The sequence below is a fragment of the Saccoglossus kowalevskii genome, chromosome 7 (genome assembly GCF_978046115.1).
Source record: "Saccoglossus kowalevskii chromosome 7, keSacKowa6.1, whole genome shotgun sequence".
Taxonomy (NCBI): Eukaryota; Metazoa; Hemichordata; class Enteropneusta; family Harrimaniidae; genus Saccoglossus; species Saccoglossus kowalevskii.
The window spans coordinates 9,684,775-9,706,884 of NC_140647.1; the positions used below are offsets into that span (position 1 = coordinate 9,684,775).

Here is a 22,110-nt window from a genome sequence, read left to right on the forward strand (position 1 = left end):
GTCGCAATTATTACTAGGAGTGTTTAACCTATCAGAATGTTGTTGATTTGAGTTGCAATCATTACTAGGAGTGTTTAGCCAATCAGAATGTTGTTGATTTGAGTTGCAATCATTACTAGGAGTGTTTAACCAATCAGAGTGTTGTTGATTTGAGTTGCAATCATTACTAGGAGTGTTTAACCAATCAGAATGTTGTTGATTTGAGTTGCAATCATTACTAGGAGTGTTTAACCAATCAGAGTGTTGTTGATTTGAGTCGCAATCATTACTAGGAATGTTTAACCAATCAGAACGTTGTTGATTTGAGTCACAATCATTACTAGGAGTGTTTAACCAATCAGAATGTTGTTGATTTGAGTTGCAATCATTACTAGGAGTGTTTAACCAATCAGAATGTTGTTGATTTGAGTCACAATCATTACTAGGAGTGTTTAGCCAATCAGAATGTTGTTGATTTGAGTTGCAATCATTACTAGGAATGTTTAACCAATCAGAACGTTGTTGATTTGAGTCACAATCATTACTAGGAGTTTTTAACCAATCAGAATGTTGTTGATTTGAGTTGCAATCATTACTAGGAGTGTTTAACCAATCAGAATGTTGTTGATTTGAGTCACAATCATTACTAGGAGTGTTTAACCAATCAGAATGTTGTTGATTTGAGTTGCAATCATTACTAGGAATGTTTAACCAATCAGAACGTTGTTGATTTGAGTTGCAATCATTACTAGGAGTGTTTAACCAATCAGAATGTTGTTGATTTGAGTTGCAATCATTACTAGGAATGTTTAACCAATCAGAACGTTGTTGATTTGAGTCACAATCATTACTAGGAGTGTTTAACCAATCAGAATGTTGTTGATTTGAGTTGCAATCATTACTAGGAGTGTTTAACCAATCAGAATGTTGTTGATTTGAGTTGCAATCATTACTAGGAGTGTTTAACCAATCAGAGTGTTGTTGATTTGAGTCGCAATCATTACTAGGAGTGTTTAACCAATCAGAGTGTTGTTGATTTGAGTCGCAATCATTACTAGGAGTGTTTAACCAATCAGAACATTGTTGATTTGAGTTGCAATCATTACTAGGAGTGTTTAACCAATCAGAATGTTGTTGATTTGAGTCACAATCATTACTAGGAGTGTTTAACCAATCAGAATGTTGTTGATTTGAGTTGCAATCATTACTAGGAGTGTTTAACCTATCAGAGTGTTGTTGATTTGAGTTGCAATCATTACTAGGAGTGTTTAACCAATCAGAGTGTTGTTGATTTGAGTTGCAATCATTACTAGGACTGTTTAACCTATCAGAGTGTTGTTGATTTGAGTTGCAATCATTACTAGGAATGTTTAACCAATCAGAACGTTGTTGATTTGAGTTGCAATCATTGCTAGGAGTGTTTAACCTATCAGAACGTTGTTGATTTGAGTTGCAATCATTACTAGGAGTGTTTAACCTATCAGAGTGTTGTTGATTTGAGTTGCAATCATTACTAGGAGTGTTTATCCAATCAGAACGTTGTTGATTCGAGTCACAATCATTACTAGGAGTGTTTAACCAATCAGAACGTTGTTGATTTGAGTTGCAATCATTACTAGGAGTGTTTAACCAATCAGAATGTTGTTGATTTGAGTTGCAATCATTACTAGGAGTGTTTAACCAATCAGAATGCTGTTGATTTGAGTTGCAATCATTACTAGGAGTGTTTAACCAATCAGAACATTGTTGATTTGAGTTGCAATCATTACTAGGAATGTTTAACCAATCAGAACGTTGTTGATTTGAGTCACAATCATTACTAGGAGTGTTTAACCAATCAGAACGTTGTTGATTTGAGTTGCAATCATTACTAGGAGTGTTTAACCTATCAGAGTGTTGTTGATTTGAATTGCAATCATTATTAGGAGTGTTTAACCAATCAGAACGTTGTTGATTTGAATTGCAATCATTACTAGGAGTGTTTAACCAATCAGAACGTTGTTGATTTGAGTCACAATCATTACTAGGAGTGTTTAACCAATCAGAACGTTGTTGATTTGAGTTGCAATCATTACTAGGAGTGTTTAACCTATCAGAGTGTTGTTGATTTGAATTGCAATCATTATTAGGAGTGTTTAACCAATCAGAACGTTGTTGATTTGAGTTGCAATCATTACTAGGAGTGTTTAACCTATCAAAGTGTTGTTGATTTGAGTTGCAATCATTACTAGGAGTGTTTAGCCAATCAGAACGTTGTTGATTTGAGACACAATCATTACTAGGAGTGTTTAACCAATCAGAACGTTGTTGATTTGAGTCACAATCATTACTAGGAGTGTTTAACCAATCAGAGTGTTGTTGATTTGAGTCACAATCATTACTAGGAGTGTTTAACCAATCAGAGTGTTGTTGATTTGAGTTGCAATCATTACTAGGAGTGTTTAACCAATCAGAGTGTTGTTGATTTGAGTTGCAATCATTACTAGGAGTGTTTAACTAATCAGAACGTTGTTGATTTGAGTTGCAATTATTACAAGGAGTGTTTAACCAATCAGAACGTTGTTGATTTGAGTTGCAATTATTACAAGGAGTGTTTAACCAATCAGAACGTTGTTGATTTGAGTTGCAATCATTACTAGGAGTGTTTAACCAATCAGAACGTTGTTGATTTGAGTTGCAATCATTACTAGGAATGTTTAACCAATCAGAACGTTGTTGATTTGAGTCACAATCATTACTAGGAGTGTTTAACCAATCAGAACGTTGTTGATTTGAGTCGCAATTATTACTAGGAGTGTTTAACCAATCAGAGTGTTGTTGATTTGAGTCACAATCATTACTAGGAGTGTTTAACCTATCAGAATGTTGTTGATTTGAGTTGCAATCATTACTAGGAGTGTTTAACCAATCAGAATGTTGTTGATTTGAGTTGCAATCATTACTAGGAGTGTTTAACCAATCAGAGTGTTGTTGATTTGAGTCACAATTATTACTAGGAGTGTTTAACCAATCAGAGTGTTGTTGATTTGAGTTGCAATCATTACTAGGAGTGTTTAACCAATCAGAATGTTGTTGATTTGAGTTGCAATCATTACTAGGAGTGTTTAACCAATCAGAGTGTTCTTGATTTGAGTCGCAATTATTACTAGGAGTGTTTAACCAATCAGAACGTTGTTGATTTGAGTCGCAATTATTACTAGGAGTGTTTAACCTATCAGAATGTTGTTGATTTGAGTTGCAATCATTACTAGGAGTGTTTAACCAATCAGAGTGTTGTTGATTTGAGTTGCAATCATTACTAGGAGTGTTTAACCAATCAGAATGTTGTTGATTTGAGTTGCAATCATTACTAGGAGTGTTTAACCAATCAGAGTGTTGTTGATTTGAGTCGCAATTATTACTAGGAGTGTTTAACCAATCAGAGTGTTGTTGATTTGAGTCGCAATCATTACTAGGAATGTTTAACCAATCAGAACGTTGTTGATTTGAGTCACAATCATTACTAGGAGTGTTTAACCTATCAGAGTGTTGTTGATTTGAGTTGCAATCATTACTAGGAGTGTTTAACCAATCAGAATGTTGTTGATTTGAGTTGCAATCATTACTAGGAGTGTTTAACCAATCAGAATGTTGTTGATTTGAGTCACAATCATTACTAGGAGTGTTTAACCAATCAGAATGTTGTTGATTTGAGTTGCAATCATTACTAGGAATGTTTAACCAATCAGAACGTTGTTGATTTGAGTTGCAATCATTACTAGGAGTGTTTAACCAATCAGAATGTTGTTGATTTGAGTTGCAATCATTACTAGGAATGTTTAACCAATCAGAACGTTGTTGATTTGAGTCACAATCATTACTAGGAGTGTTTAACCAATCAGAATGTTGTTGATTTGAGTTGCAATCATTACTAGGAGTGTTTAACCAATCAGAGTGTTGTTGATTTGAGTTGCAATCATTACTAGGACTGTTTAACCTATCAGAGTGTTGTTGATTTGAGTTGCAATCATTACTAGGAATGTTTAACCAATCAGAACGTTGTTGATTTGAGTTGCAATCATTGCTAGGAGTGTTTAACCTATCAGAATGTTGTTGATTTGAGTTGCAATCATTACTAGGAGTGTTTAACCTATCAGAGTGTTGTTGATTTGAGTTGCAATCATTACTAGGAGTGTTTATCCAATCAGAACGTTGTTGATTTGAGTCACAATCATTACTAGGAGTGTTTAACCAATCAGAACGTTGTTGATTTGAGTTGCAATCATTACTAGGAGTGTTTAACCAATCAGAGTGTTGTTGATTTGAGTTGCAATCATTACTAGGAGTGTTTAACCAATCAGAATGCTTTTGATTTGAGTTGCAATCATTACTAGGAGTGTTTAACCAATCAGAACGTTGTTGATTTGAGTTGCAATCATTACTAGGAGTGTTTAACCTATCAGAGTGTTGTTGATTTGAGTTGCAATCATTACTAGGAGTGTTTATCCAATCAGAACGTTGTTGATTTGAGTCACAATCATTACTAGGAGTGTTTAACCAATCAGAACGTTGTTGATTTGAGTTGCAATCATTACTAGGAGTGTTTAACCAATCAGAATGTTGTTGATTTGGGTTGCAATCATTACTAGGAGTGTTTAACCAATCAGAGTGTTGTTGATTTGAGTCGCAATCATTACTAGGAGTGTTTAACCAATCAGAGTGTTGTTGATTTGAGTCGCAATCATTACTAGGAGTGTTTATCCAATCAGAGTGTTGTTGATTTGAGTCACAATCATTACTAGGAGTGTTTAACCAATCAGAATGTTGTTGATTTGAGTTGCAATCATTACTAGGAGTGTTTAACCTATCAGAGTGTTGTTGATTTGAGTTGCAATCATTACTAGGAGTGTTTAACCAATCAGAGTGTTGTTGATTTGAGTTGCAATCATTACTAGGACTGTTTAACCTATCAGAGTGTTGTTGATTTGAGTTGCAATCATTACTAGGAATGTTTAACCAATCAGAACGTTGTTGATTTGAGTTGCAATCATTGCTAGGAGTGTTTAACCTATCAGAATGTTGTTGATTTGAGTTGCAATCATTACTAGGAGTGTTTAACCTATCAGAACGTTGTTGATTTGAGTTGCAATCATTACTAGGAGTGTTTAACCAATCAGAACGTTGTTGATTTGAGTCACAATCATTACTAGGAGTGTTTAACCAATCAGAACGTTGTTGATTTGAGTTGCAATCATTACTAGGAGTGTTTAACCTATCAGAGTGTTGTTGATTTGAATTGCAATCATTATTAGGAGTGTTTAACCAATCAGAACGTTGTTGATTTGAGTTGCAATCATTACTAGGAGTGTTTAACCTATCAAAGTGTTGTTGATTTGAGTTGCAATCATTACTAGGAGTGTTTAGCCAATCAGAACGTTGTTGATTTGAGACACAATCATTACTAGGAGTGTTTAGCCAATCAGAACGTTGTTGATTTGAGACACAATCATTACTAGGAGTGTTTAACCAATCAGAACGTTGTTGATTTGAGACACAATCATTACTAGGAGTGTTTAACCAATCAGAGTGTTGTTGATTTGAGTCGCAATCATTACTAGGAGTGTTTATCCAATCAGAGTGTTGTTGATTTGAGTCACAATCATTACTAGGAGTGTTTAACCAATCAGAATGTTGTTGATTTGAGTTGCAATCATTACTAGGAGTGTTTAACCTATCAGAGTGTTGTTGATTTGAGTTGCAATCATTACTAGGAGTGTTTAACCAATCAGAGTGTTGTTGATTTGAGTTGCAATCATTACTAGGACTGTTTAACCTATCAGAGTGTTGTTGATTTGAGTTGCAATCATTACTAGGAATGTTTAACCAATCAGAACGTTGTTGATTTGAGTTGCAATCATTGCTAGGAGTGTTTAACCTATCAGAATGTTGTTGATTTGAGTTGCAATCATTACTAGGAGTGTTTAACCTATCAGAACGTTGTTGATTTGAGTTGCAATCATTACTAGGAGTGTTTAACCAATCAGAACGTTGTTGATTTGAGTCACAATCATTACTAGGAGTGTTTAACCAATCAGAACGTTGTTGATTTGAGTTGCAATCATTACTAGGAGTGTTTAACCAATCAGAACGTTGTTGATTTGAGTTGCAATCATTACTAGGAGTGTTTAACCTATCAAAGTGTTGTTGATTTGAGTTGCAATCATTACTAGGAGTGTTTAGCCAATCAGAACGTTGTTGATTTAAGACACAATCATTACTAGGAGTGTTTAGCCAATCAGAACGTTGTTGATTTGAGACACAATCATTACTAGGAGTGTTTAACCAATCAGAACGTTGTTGATTTGAGACACAATCATTACTAGGAGTGTTTAACCAATCAGAACGTTGTTGATTTGAGTTGTAATCATTACTAGGAGTGTTTAACCAATCAGAACGTTGTTGATTTGAGTTGCAATCATTACTAGGAATGTTTAACCTATCAGAGTGTTGTTGATTTGAGTTGCAATCATTACTAGGAATGTTTAGCCAATCAGAACATTGTTGATTTAAGGTGCAATCATTACTAGGAGTGTTTAACCAATCAGAGTGTTGTTGATTTGAGTCACAATCATTACTAGGAGTGTTTAACCAATCAGAGTGTTGTTGATTTGAGTTGCAATCATTACTAGGAGTGTTTAACCAATCAGAGTGTTGTTGATTTGAGTTGCAATCATTACTAGGAGTGTTTAACTAATCAGAACGTTGTTGATTTGAGTTGCAATTATTACAAGGAGTGTTTAACCAATCAGAACGTTGTTGATTTGAGTTGCAATTATTACAAGGAGTGTTTAACCAATCAGAACGTTGTTGATTTGAGTTGCAATCATTACTAGGAGTGTTTAACCAATCAGAACGTTGTTGATTTGAGTTGCAATCATTACTAGGTATGTTTAACCAATCAGAACGTTGTTGATTTGAGTCACAATCATTACTAGGAGTGTTTAACCAATCAGAACGTTGTTGATTTGAGTCGCAATTATTACTAGGAGTGTTTAACCAATCAGAGTGTTGTTGATTTGAGTCACAATCATTACTAGGAGTGTTTAACCTATCAGAATGTTGTTGATTTGAGTTGCAATCATTACTAGGAGTGTTTAACCAATCAGAATGTTGTTGATTTGAGTTGCAATCATTACTAGGAGTGTTTAACCAATCAGAGTGTTGTTGATTTGAGTCACAATTATTACTAGGAGTGTTTAACCAATCAGAGTGTTGTTGATTTGAGTTGCAATCATTACTAGGAGTGTTTAACCAATCAGAATGTTGTTGATTTGAGTTGCAATCATTACTAGGAGTGTTTAACCAATCAGAGTGTTCTTGATTTGAGTCGCAATTATTACTAGGAGTGTTTAACCAATCAGAACGTTGTTGATTTGAGTCGCAATTATTACTAGGAGTGTTTAACCTATCAGAATGTTGTTGATTTGAGTTGCAATCATTACTAGGAGTGTTTAACCAATCAGAGTGTTGTTGATTTGAGTTGCAATCATTACTAGGAGTGTTTAACCAATCAGAATGTTGTTGATTTGAGTTGCAATCATTACTAGGAGTGTTTAACCAATCAGAGTGTTGTTGATTTGAGTCGCAATTATTACTAGGAGTGTTTAACCAATCAGAGTGTTGTTGATTTGAGTCGCAATCATTACTAGGAATGTTTAACCAATCAGAACGTTGTTGATTTGAGTCACAATCATTACTAGGAGTGTTTAACCTATCAGAGTGTTGTTGATTTGAGTTGCAATCATTACTAGGAGTGTTTAACCAATCAGAATGTTGTTGATTTGAGTTGCAACCATTACTAGGAGTGTTTAACCAATCAGAATGTTGTTGATTTGAGTCACAATCATTACTAGGAGTGTTTAACCAATCAGAATGTTGTTGATTTGAGTTGCAATCATTACTAGGAATGTTTAACCAATCAGAACGTTGTTGATTTGAGTTGCAATCATTACTAGGAGTGTTTAACCAATCAGAATGTTGTTGATTTGAGTTGCAATCATTACTAGGAATGTTTAACCAATCAGAACGTTGTTGATTTGAGTCACAATCATTACTAGGAGTGTTTAACCAATCAGAATGTTGTTGATTTGAGTTGCAATCATTACTAGGAGTGTTTAACCAATCAGAGTGTTGTTGATTTGAGTTGCAATCATTACTAGGACTGTTTAACCTATCAGAGTGTTGTTGATTTGAGTTGCAATCATTACTAGGAATGTTTAACCAATCAGAACGTTGTTGATTTGAGTTGCAATCATTGCTAGGAGTGTTTAACCTATCAGAATGTTGTTGATTTGAGTTGCAATCATTACTAGGAGTGTTTAACCTATCAGAGTGTTGTTGATTTGAGTTGCAATCATTACTAGGAGTGTTTATCCAATCAGAACGTTGTTGATTTGAGTCACAATCATTACTAGGAGTGTTTAACCAATCAGAACGTTGTTGATTTGAGTTGCAATCATTACTAGGAGTGTTTAACCAATCAGAGTGTTGTTGATTTGAGTTGCAATCATTACTAGGAGTGTTTAACCAATCAGAATGCTTTTGATTTGAGTTGCAATCATTACTAGGAGTGTTTAACCAATCAGAACGTTGTTGATTTGAGTTGCAATCATTACTAGGAGTGTTTAACCTATCAGAGTGTTGTTGATTTGAGTTGCAATCATTACTAGGAGTGTTTATCCAATCAGAACGTTGTTGATTTGAGTCACAATCATTACTAGGAGTGTTTAACCAATCAGAACGTTGTTGATTTGAGTTGCAATCATTACTAGGAGTGTTTAACCAATCAGAATGTTGTTGATTTGGGTTGCAATCATTACTAGGAGTGTTTAACCAATCAGAGTGTTGTTGATTTGAGTCGCAATCATTACTAGGAGTGTTTAACCAATCAGAGTGTTGTTGATTTGAGTCGCAATCATTACTAGGAGTGTTTATCCAATCAGAGTGTTGTTGATTTGAGTCACAATCATTACTAGGAGTGTTTAACCAATCAGAATGTTGTTGATTTGAGTTGCAATCATTACTAGGAGTGTTTAACCTATCAGAGTGTTGTTGATTTGAGTTGCAATCATTACTAGGAGTGTTTAACCAATCAGAGTGTTGTTGATTTGAGTTGCAATCATTACTAGGACTGTTTAACCTATCAGAGTGTTGTTGATTTGAGTTGCAATCATTACTAGGAATGTTTAACCAATCAGAACGTTGTTGATTTGAGTTGCAATCATTGCTAGGAGTGTTTAACCTATCAGAATGTTGTTGATTTGAGTTGCAATCATTACTAGGAGTGTTTAACCTATCAGAGTGTTGTTGATTTGAGTTGCAATCATTACTAGGAGTGTTTATCCAATCAGAACGTTGTTGATTTGAGTCACAATCATTACTAGGAGTGTTTAACCAATCAGAACGTTGTTGATTTGAGTTGCAATCATTACTAGGAGTGTTTAACCAATCAGAGTGTTGTTGATTTGAGTTGCAATCATTACTAGGAGTGTTTAACCAATCAGAATGCTTTTGATTTGAGTTGCAATCATTACTAGGAGTGTTTAACCAATCAGAACGTTGTTGATTTGAGTTGCAATCATTACTAGGAGTGTTTAACCTATCAGAGTGTTGTTGATTTGAGTTGCAATCATTACTAGGAGTGTTTATCCAATCAGAACGTTGTTGATTTGAGTCACAATCATTACTAGGAGTGTTTAACCAATCAGAATGTTGTTGATTTGAGTTGCAATCATTACTAGGAGTGTTTAACCTATCAGAGTGTTGTTGATTTGAATTGCAATCATTATTAGGAGTGTTTAACCAATCAGAACGTTGTTGATTTGAGTTGCAATCATTACTAGGAGTGTTTAACCTATCAGAGTGTTGTTGATTTGAGTTGCAATCATTACTAGGAGTGTTTAGCCAATCAGAACGTTGTTGATTTGAGACACAATCATTACTAGGAGTGTTTAGCCAATCAGAACGTTGTTGATTTGAGACACAATCATTACTAGGAGTGTTTAACCAATCAGAACGTTGTTGATTTGAGACACAATCATTACTAGGAGTGTTTAACCAATCAGAACGTTGTTGATTTGAGTTGCAATCATTACTTGGAGTGTTTAACCAATCAGAACGTTGTTGATTTGAGTTGCAATCATTACTAGGAGTGTGTAACCTATCAGAGTGTTGTTGATTTGAGTTGTAATCATTACTAGGAGTGTTTAACCAATCAGAACGTTGTTGATTTGAGTTGCAATCATTACTAGGAATGTTTAACCTATCAGAGTGTTGTTGATTTGAGTTGCAATCATTACTAGGAATGTTTAGCCAATCAGAACGTTGTTGATTTAAGGTGCAATCATTACTAGGAGTGTTTAACCAATCAGAACGTTGTTGATTTGAGTCGCAATTATTACTAGGAGTGTTTAACCAATCAGAGTGTTGTTGATTTGAGTTGCAATCATTACTAGGAGTGTTTAACCAATCAGAACGTTGTTGATTTGAGTTGCAATCATTACTAGGAGTGTTTAACCAATCAGAATGTTGTTGATTTGAGTTGCAATCATTACTAGGAGTGTTTAACCAATCAGAACGTTGTTGATTTGAGTTGCAATCATTACTAGGAGTGTTTAACCAATCAGAATGTTGTTGATTTGAGTTGCAATCATTACTAGGAGTGTTTAACCAATCAGAGTGTTGTTGATTTGAGTTGCAATCATTACTAGGAGTGTTTAACCAATCAGAGTGTTGTTGATTTGAGTCACAATCATTACTAGGAGTGTTTAACCAATCAGAGTGTTGTTGATTTGAGTCACAATCATTACTAGGAGTGTTTAACCAATCAGAGTGTTGTTGATTTGAGTCACAATCATTACTAGGAGTGTTTAACCAATCAGAGTGTTGTTGATTTGAGTTGCAATCATTACTAGGAGTGTTTAACCAATCAGAGTGTTGTTGATTTGAGTTGCAATCATTACTAGGAATGTTTAACCAATCAGAGTGTTGTTGATTTGAGTTGCAATCATTACTAGGAGTGTTTAACCAATCAGAACGTTGTTGATTTGAGTTGCAATTATTACAAGGAGTGTTTAACCAATCAGAACGTTGTTGATTTGAGTTGCAATCATTACTAGGAGTGTTTAACCAATCAGAACGTTGTTGATTTGAGTTGCAATTATTACAAGGAGTGTTTAACCAATCAGAACGTTGTTGATTTGAGTTGCAATCATTACTAGGAGTGTTTAACCAATCAGAACGTTGTTGATTTGAGACAAAATCATTACTAGGAGTGTTTAACCAATCAGAACGTTGTTGATTTGAGACAAAATCATTACTAGGAGTATTTAACCAATCAGAACATTGTTGATTTGAGACAAAATCATTACTAGGAGTGTTTAACCAATCAGAACATTGTTGATTTGAGTCACAATCATTACTAGGAGTGTTTAACCAATCAGAACGTTGTTGATTTGAGACAAAATCATTACTAGGAGTGTTTAGCCAATCAAAACATTGTTGATTTGAGACAAAATCATTACTAGGAGTATTTAACCAATCAGAACATTGTTGATTTGAGACAAAATCATTACTAGGAGTGTTTAGCCAATCAAAAGATTGTTGATTTGAGACAAAATCATTACTAGGAGTGTTTAACCAATCAGAGTGTTGTTGATTTGAGACACAATCATTACTAGGAGTGTTTAGCCAATCAAAACATTGTTGATTTGAGTCACATTCATTGCTAGAAGTGATTTGAAAGTGGCATCTGTTAAATTGATGATAATTTTTTTGTTTGTACTTTTCTAATATCAATAATCTCTCTGTGTATAAAAGTACATGTTTCAGTGCCTGAATTATGTCGTTGTTGTCAGTTATTTCTTGGAGTAGTACTGGTATATGTAATTACTGTGCATTCCCCACTACTTTTAATACACATGTAGTTTCATCCAGCGTGCCTGACTCACTCATTAAGTACCTCTTCAGAGATTATCAGGAATCCAATACATTATCTAATATATTTATTATAGATTATTTGTAAATTAACTGAGTAATTATACACGTATGTATTGCTGATTAGACACAATAGACTCATCATCTTATCATTTATCTTTATGTCCTTCAATCACCCCTCCATGCCAGACATGAACTGTCATAGCGATTTTAATCTTTCTGCAAGACTTCATTCAAATCTAAATCATCCACTACATAACTACTCTCTTGATAGTCAATTTATACCTCCTTTCAAAACACAGTGATATATGTAAAGCTGATATTAAACCTTTCAGGACTAATTACTTGAATCTGAACTAAGTTATATAAGCTGCTGGCTGTGTTTGAACAAATCCCAGTGAAGTCAATCATTGCATGTACTCTGTGTTATGTTGTACACTATACTGCCTATGGTCATTTTAAACAACTACAATCCTTTGATCTTTTCTTACAGGCCAGATGGAGCCTCATCAATTTAGGATTACTGCTTTCAGAGAAAATAGTGGACCAAAATAACAAGCCTACAGGGAAGACTTCGGGCTTCACTTTTCGAGGGATTTTTTTTCTAAGGAACCTGAATTTGTCTTGAGATTTAGTATTAAATCTATGCCCCGTGAGAATGTCACATGTAGATGTGTGGGTGTTTTTTTTTTTAGTTTTTTGATCACTGTGATTGCAATATATGTATATTATAAATATTGGATATAACTCTTATCATGTACAGCTACAGATATTTGTGCGATTGCTTGTAATTTACTGAAGGTGGCAGAGTGGATATCGCTTTCTACTTTGCATGGATGCACTAAAGACTACTTATTGCTATTCAATGATATTTTATTTATTATACTAGTATATTAAGAACATTTGTTGAGTAGATTGTCATAATCTTCTTATGACAACGCTGACAATTTAGCTAGATGTGATATTCAATCAATCATACAGGTGCGTTTTAATACTATTCTCATTGTATGCAGGTATATTTTTTTTTCGCAGACATTTTTTAGGGGTTTTCATTTTATCTGTATTTGCTGTTCCGAAAATGATTTCATTTAAACTATTTCCAGCATGCATTTCACTCTAAAGTATAAGAATGCCTTTGATTTTGTTGAAAAAATCAAAAATTATTAATACATATTGTAATATACAACATAGCAAGACACTGTTGGGTAAAGGTGAAGAGCAGATATAGACAGCTGCATCTGTGTTAAACTATCGTGTTTTTATAAGTATGCAAACCATATTTTTATTTTGATGCCTTGCAAGTTGTATATGGTAAATTTTGAATTATTTATTCGAGGAAACATTCAATATCTTTGTGATGGGGAGGGCTACCCCACGACAAACATGAACTACTTTGAGGGGGAGGGGGATACAACTACTTGTGGTGCTCAAGAACCTGCAACCATTTTTCTGTTTACAATTCTGAACATTAGGTAAAGAGGGTAGCTTTAAATTTTTAAAATACATTGTCACAGTGTGATAAATGTGACCACATGGTGCCGTTCGTATAATACATGGTATGAATAAATTTTGTCACATTAAAGGTGGCCTTTTATCAATGGGTTTTTTTTTTTGTAGCTTCCCAATTCATTTTCGTTATGTACTTTGCATTGACAAAATATAGAATTGACATCGTTAAATGCTTAATGTAATTTTTTCAACACCTAAACTAACTTTATAATATTCAGCATCATGATTGGGAACCAAACTTATGTTATTATTTTAAAGCGAGAGAGTCACCTGCGCATGCGTCAGATTACCATAGCGTGTCATTGTTTACAAACAAGCATCTACCTATGAGCCTTTGCGTTTTTAGCATATGTTGTTATCGTTGGTTGAGACTCAATTTTCGTGCGTGCCCAGGTGACGACCCTCCCGCTTTAACAGACATTAAAAAATCCTTCCACATCACAATTTCAGTATTCTTTCATTCCATTAACTGCCACCCTCCCCTACCCACCATTTTTAGTATGCAAGTAAAAAAAACATTACAGATAATGTTAATATTAGTATAGATTATTTGCATCCATTTTTCAAAAGTCCAAATTTAATGATTTACTAAGTATTCTGTATTATTAGATAGTGTTTAGTTGGAAACAAGTTTTGGTGATTTGAGTTCACTTGTGTACTAGTGTTTTTATTTAATGTAAATACAATTGTTTTATAGTATTAAGGAAAATACTTAAATATCCAGCAAATATTCAACTACTATGATTTTATTTTTGACAAGGTGACGAGATTTATATAAATTCTTTCTACTCATTAAGTACTGGTTCTCAAGATTATAGCTTCAAATGGAATTTACTTTCAAATTATTATTTAAAGTGTATGTACTTTAACGCTGTTTTCTGGTGTGATCCATTTAATAGGGTGGTGACAAGGCCAGCTGAGAGGAGCAACATGGCTGACAATCTTTCAGTCAGTCTCCGTCAGAAAATGGTTTGACTCGATATTTGTAAAATGATAGCTGCTAACCACCTAGCTTATTGTTAATTTTTAAACAAGTCTTTGACACTAACATCAAATTTTGTCACATTAATCATATGTCCATATTTTTAGTCCGGGGGTCTGAAAATTGGATGAATTAGCCTGTGTATTTGTCCATCCATTTCACTGACACATAACAGGCTATCTTTCTCACACTTCACACAAAAACATAATGCAAGCAATAACAGAAAGCCGGCAGCCATTTTGAACTCCCAATTTTCTGTATCTGGATACTGAAATATGTTTGGAGCAGCTTCTCTGAAATGACTAGAATGATTTCAATCAAACTTACTTATTGGGTTACAAAGGCATGTGATAGGTTATTTGGAATTGTGGCAAAAAAAATAGACAACTGGTGGCCAGTTTGTCGATGCCAATACTAGTACTTCACTAATACACTGCCTGATTCACAAGTTCCATACTTGTGGTACAATGTAACACTGTTTGGTAGTTTTGTGATTGTCAAATTGACAGCTGTTTCCCAGAGGTGGATAGTTGAATAACTTTCTATTATGATCAATGCATACTGGGTTACAGATGTGCATTTGTTTTCAAGATTTGGATGAAAATATTGGTGGTCATTTGGATTTTGCTAGTTTTGTCTGAAATACAATTACTGTTTCTGTTTAATGTTGGCAAACAGATTATGTATCAATTTCTTTGGTCGACATGTATTATATACATGTGACTTGTTCTGTCTGTACATTGAGATCAGATACTGCTAGAACCAAATGGGGACTACATTGTCAGGATCTGTAGAAAATTGGAAATTATATTCTGAAACATATACAAAACGATGCAGCCTCATTTTAACAAGAATATTATGCCGTTTTTGAGGTTGAAAGTTTGTAATACCGATACAATCCTCTGTTAACTGTTATTGCATTTGCCAAGTATTTAAACTTTCATAGACACTTCCTATTGCACATGTAGATATTTCAACTTTTTTTTGTTTTAATTAATTTATAAAACGAATTTGGATTTTGAATTGTGTATTTTAATTGCTGTTTATTTTGTAAAAGGCAGAGAATAAATGTATGCAAAGGTGACAAGTCAGTTACAATAAACATTTGTTGTTTTGGTGAAATAGATTAGTAGAATGTTGTGCCGTATATCAGTACACTAATTTCCGGAGACAATCCCCTTGTATAGAAATACATTCAAAACCCCTGTTAGTTACCACCTGTCCATAGTACTTTTAGGCAGTCCCAAAGCATAAAATAGTACGAGCAACCTGTGAAATAAAAACAAGATATTGACTTCAGTTTGTTACCACAAATACTACCACCAGATGAAAATTCCTTGATTTGTATGTATCCCAGGGGAAATTAATCTTCTATTTTAGTTGATGTAAATTTAACTTGGAAAGTTTTCCAGGAAATTATATTTTGTTATGGAACATTTCCCTTTTTAATAAGACTGTGCAAGTATTACACATTCATTGTTAAGAGCCGACTTATCCTTGGGGGCGGACATCCGGGTATGTTCACCACCTGGCAACCATCACGGTGAAAACAAAGGCCGATGTGCTTTGGAATAGTTATTGAGACGCCCCTGAACAGATTACCCCCACACGTGCAACATAAATAAATGTTGTCATCTATTTCAGATGCATGCGTATAGTGCCCAGAGTTTTTTGTAAAGAAATGTACAAATTAAATGTATTTCCATGCATGTAGGATGCAGGGAAAATTTACAACTGCAGTAAATAGCAGACGATCATTTCCTGGGGTTCAAACTTCAAACATCATTTTTGTCACGGTTTTCGCGCTGGTGAGTGCTTCAATAAACATACTATCGATTGATGATAGTTTATGTTGCCTGCTGTATGAAAGTGGTGTACTTTTATCGACCGTGTTACGCCGCAAGTCTGTGAGTAGAATAATAATTAGCTCTTCTGTGTCAATAGAATCCTAATATCTGAAAATAACAAATTTAATGACACAAAATATATCAAAATATTACTAAAATGCCATCACAGTGGTAGAAGACTGATACAAGAAGAGCTATACTAGTATATGGACCCACGGCTAACCGACATATTGTTTTTAGGCAGAAATAAATGGACAAAGTGCGATGTGAAAATTAAGGGTCGAGTAGTCGACATTACGTGAAGGGAACCGTAGAAAATTATGACGCACGACTGTGGCGGCGGCACGGGAGGGGGGCGATCGCCACTGGAAAAAATAGCGTCGCCCCCCTAAAGTCAAGCTGAAACCCTTTGTGTCAACAAAATTATCCACTCAAAATACAGGAAATTATATTAGTAAGGGGGAGCGTGCCCCGGGACTCCTAGACTAGATGTCCACATTTTGGCGATAGTCATTATAAATTAACGCTAATGACACAGAAAATATTTTATTGAAAGTAAAACCACCGGAAAAAAAATACCGATAGTCTGAGATATTGTCGCTCTAAAATATTAACTTTGGTGGTCATACACACGGTCACAACAAACATCTTAATTAATGCTGAGAACATGGTGCAAATGTCTTAATTGGGGTCACATATCTACATTGATGACTAGTACATGATTATATCATTTTAATTGGTAGTCAAACATTGTCACAACATGCATCCTAATTGATTGTAAGTACATGGTCAAAACATCTTAATTGGCCAACAAACATATAGTCGTAACATCTTAATTGGTGGTAATAACGGGCAGACTTGTTTATTATAACCTGCATATTAATGTTCAACAGTTCTTTATTCATATACCGTAGTTGTTCTATAAGTGTCGCATACGTAAATTACAGAAGAATATTTTAATGTTTCAATTTACAACAAATTGGAGTTTATGTTTTTACACGCTTTTAATAGAGATACGCTTCTAAAAAAGCCAAAATAAAAGTTTTTGTAAATGACTCAAACATTGTAAGTCACGTCGGATACACTATATTTTGATATACTAAATGTATTGTGTTGAAACTTAGACTTTTTAAAAACATATGTTTAAAAATCTCAAGATAAATTAGTATGAATTGTATGATGTGTTAGAAATGGTTTCTATTTCTTGTTTGTCTGTTCACAATTCTCACATTTACTAATACGTGAAATGTTGGTTTATGGATGTACTATTACGTAAAAAGCATGTATGCTTATTCACACCAGACATGCTTAATGTTATCATAGAGTGTAACATAGATCTGTCAATGAATGTTTATATCACCATAAGATTGGCACCAATATGTCCAGAAATACATGTACGAGACTTCAAACTGCACCGGAATTATACATTGATTGGAAGATTGGAAAGATTGAAGAAAAATTACTTAAAATATCCAGAACACAAGGAATTGTTTACGATGACGGACGCCAGACAACGTACGACGCCGACGGATTATGTTAATCACTCACTATACCTTGCCTATTCATTTCATTACTGACATAGCAGTGTACCCTGTGCTGTGGATGAACTGTGTTAGTCAGACGTAGTCTGAATATAGATTTAGTTTGAGTGACGCCCGTCTATACGTTCGTCATTTTTTCTCGGACATGCACAGACTGATTTTGTTCAAAGTTGGCACAAAGGCCAGTCAAATGAGAGATGTATGCATGGCGATTTGATTTTTGTCAGACATTTAAAAAAAAACATGCTTCTAGAACGATTTATTTTGACTTTGGCGTTGATGGTGTTGCTACGCTGAGCCATACTTACCTTACCATATCAATAGTAAGGTGTCGATTGAAATTCTTGCCATAATTTCGATCTTCTCTTTAATTTGGATTCAAATGGCCGACTGGGAGTCATTGTTATATATCCATATATATATATCCATATTACTAGTATTTCTTCTCACTTTTGACGTGCTGAGAATTCTACTTCGATACTTAATCTAGATTATAAATGCTCAAGGTTGTAATAATTACGCATATTTCATATTTGCTACGAACATAAATGGTGGATTGCTGATGCACATCTGATATTTTTGTGATTTTATTCAAAATGGACTACTGGCGGCCATGTTGATTTTATTTGTATTTCTTGGACATATTTTGACCGATTTGAAAGTAGGTGGCTATTTTCGTTCCAAAAAATGCCTGGGTCAATTTTATTCAAGCCCAGTATGGATCATACCGGGGTATAAACATCACGTATTATTGTTTTGTGATTTGATTCAACATGCCTAACTGGCGTATGTGTGGATTATGTACGACACTGACAAGATTAATCTCATTGCTACGAGATGCCACTTTGAATGAATATAACCTGGATATGGTGCCATTTAAAGTAAAATTGTTTGCAGTTAACGTGATAAATATCCTCCGACAATCTACATCGACAGTCAATGGACACTGGTCGGGAACTACGTCATTGACAGTGACTTGTTTCATTTTGACATTATTAAATATGTAATTTGACGTTGTATTATCACTTTGCGGTTTTCCACAGATCGTACAATGCGAGAATGCAATGTTGATGCACACTATTTGTGTTTCACAGATCGATTTATTGTCCTGCCAACCAGGATATATAATATAGGTTAATATATGTTGCGGTTGGATTCGGTTGGCCACATTCCAGCTTGAGTTAGGATTTCAGCGGAACAACTTGAACTTGAACTCTCACGAATCACTTGTTAACATAAACTGCATTTATTAGTGATCGAAACACTTCAAACTAAAGTGTAAACTTCTGATAATTACATAGATTTGTATAATGCCATAAAACATGAACATTGCATAGTAAACAGATGAACTGACCCACAGTTGAGCATGGACTAAACTAGAACAGAACTACCGTTTAATTTAAAGGGGAAATGGAACATTTCCACCCAGACGGGGGTCAACCAATCAGTGACTGCGTACTAAATTAATAATGGAATATCAGTCAGAAAGGAAGGATAGAATGTTTTCGATTGATTTATATACAAACTGGAGCGAAATAATCGGAATTACTCATTAAATTGGAACAAATAATATAGATCAATAAATATATAGAAATTATCAACATCAAAAACACACCTATGGCTTATTATGGTTTCAATGATATATGTGTAACTTGAAGAACAGTTCCGAAACTAGGTTAAGCCTAGATCACTTTATGAATATAAGGATAACACAGGAGAAAAGAACCAAACTCCTAGTACTTTCTAATACTGAATAGGTAATAGGTTTGATTTATTTATTCATAATGTACATTTGCAGACTAGCCTGAGATTAAGAGCGCATAATATAAACGTGTGGAAGTCTTTCAAGAGTAACAAATAACATGACAATTTTAGGCCTTGGAGGCTTTCCGGGACAGTATTGATAATTGTGACTTTGCTTCGTATGAAATTGGACGCCATTCCATAAACGTGGGCAGCTACAAAAACGCTTAAAGCGGGAGGGTCGTCATCTGCGCACGCGCGGGAATTGAGTCCCAACACACGCTAAAAACGCAAAGGCTCGTGGGTAGACGCTTGTTTGTAAACAATGACACGCTATGGCCACTCTCTTGTATTTAAAATGAAACACAGATGCTCATAGCGGTTGTACAAACACTCCATTACCAAACGCGTGTATCTATTGTTACAGTATATGCACGTAAATCTAAATACTTGTCTATAGATAAATTTTAAATTCTATATGTCATCTACACATACGTCATCTATTCCTTTTAGTTATGTAGATCTTATTGTCCTCATTCATCTACAAGTTTATCTACGTTGATTGACAGAAAAAGCCAGGCCAAATACTAGTATTGCATTGTATTTGAACTATCGATGCAGACACCAACTCGCCTTTCTCAGAAATCCAATCGACCATTCCGACAATTCTAAAAATGAATGTCAGTTTATCTTTGCTCTATACATGCTAATTAAAGATGATGATAAAACGATATTCCGTGATCACCGCAGCAGGAACATTTTAACATATTTACAAAATAAATTAAGACAGTTTAAGCCACACTGACTAATTATTACATATATTGTTCCCATATATACTCACCTTGTCAGGATAGGAAAACGACACGCCCGAATATGTCGAGTTTCCGTTGTCCAGTCGAATCATCAAAACAATATTTACAATGTACTTATAGGGACATACTTTCATTTGTTACTTCTAACCTTTCTATCTGCTTATATGAGTCAGCGTATCTTTTTTTTCGCAGCCTCAGTGTAATATAGATCTTATCAGGAGTAAAGAGGGTAAGCAAGTTTGTGATCAGTTCTTTCTGTAAACTGAGACGTACCCTTGTATCATTTTTCTTCCTGTGATTAACTTTTGAGTAAAACATACCGAACTAACTGTGACAAACACACCACATTGTGTTTTTCTTATTCTATAAATACTCGCTATTAAACAACTTATTTCTCTGTTGTAGATTCGGGATTTTATTAAGCATATTATATTAATTATAATTATTAAACGGTCAAATGCAGTAAGAACACTTGTGTTTGTGATATTGCATAGTCGACTGGGTAACTTGGCGTCGACCATCTTTGATTTTTACCGCGGTCCATTTTTTGAGCTGTAGTTCGAATGTCCAACGTAAAATCGACAATAATCTTCACGCCATTATATTACAGGGTGGTACTCGTTGCGCATGCGCGAACTATGGGTCTCATAAGCATATGGCGATTTTGTCTGTTGCGCATACCAACGAGTACACACTAAAGGATACCAAGCATCAATTAGCTACTTATTTTTAGGTGTTTAGAAGATATCGAAGAAGTAGTTAGCGGTCATTAGTGCAAGTGGCGCCCAGAGCAAAACTCGTACCCCTGATTTAACTAAAAGAATGCATTGGATTATGGGGAAATCAATGTTTATCAACACAAATGTCGCACATGCGCGGCGCGACGACTACCGCCCTTTAGACATCCAAACAACGGTACATTTCCATTGATATTGCGCGCTACAGATACTAGTGTGTTGACGCATGTGTTTTTTGTTTGCTTATAAGGCGTTATGGGAACGCAGAGATTATTGTGTAATAATAACAGATCTAAACAGATATATAAAAAAACAGTCAAGACAATTTTATTTGTACCAAAATATCGCTAACCACTAATAATGCAGAGAGAACACAGATCTGATTTGCCTTCCTTAACGAACTAAAGTTACATTCCAACTTTGTATTATAAGCAGAACACCTCTCACACGTGATAACTGTGAAAAATGATGAAATCATTTGGTTTTCAAACAAATCCGGAAATATTGTTGCAGTGTAGCACCAAATCAAATATAATTATCATTGGTAGTAATCACTAAGGCCCACTTTACTTATGGAAGTATTACAGAATTGGACTGACCATACAAAGTACTAACGCTATTATGAACTATCTTTAACGCAATAATGACATTCTTAATTCGGATACATGAATATATACCATTTGCAGAGTTTTGGTGTGCATGAGTTCAAGGGCTCCGTCGTTCGATATTCACTGAAGACATTTCCTTCCTGGCTTGTGACTCGAGAAGTTTCTGGCCTGTGACTCGAGACATGTTCGACTAGTTCATGCAAATAACTGCGTTACGTGACTACAACTTTTATACAATATTTTCCAACCATACAGTTTCAAGTAAGATTTGTACTATCTTAGTGATTATTACACAGCAATGAATAAGACTGTCTATAAGATTATCTGTCATATACTCCCACCTACAAAAGTTGTTGTCACGAAGCTGTATTTTTGGCGG

At 34.7% G+C, this 22,110-nt stretch overlaps 1 protein-coding gene across 2 annotated transcripts in view; it reads left to right on the forward strand.

Annotated features, from left to right (window-relative positions):
* Positions 1-15,545, forward strand: part of LOC100369591 (autophagy-related protein 9A-like) — a 44,189-nt gene extending 28,644 nt beyond the window's left edge. For both annotated transcript variants that reach the window (XM_006825033.3, XM_085501052.1), the window contains one exon: positions 12,446-15,545. In XM_006825033.3, coding sequence (XP_006825096.2) covers positions 12,446-12,470 — 25 coding nt within the window. In that variant the 3' untranslated portion in view covers positions 12,471-15,545. The remainder of the gene's footprint in view (positions 1-12,445) is intronic.
* Positions 15,546-22,110: the final 6,565 nt, after the last annotated feature.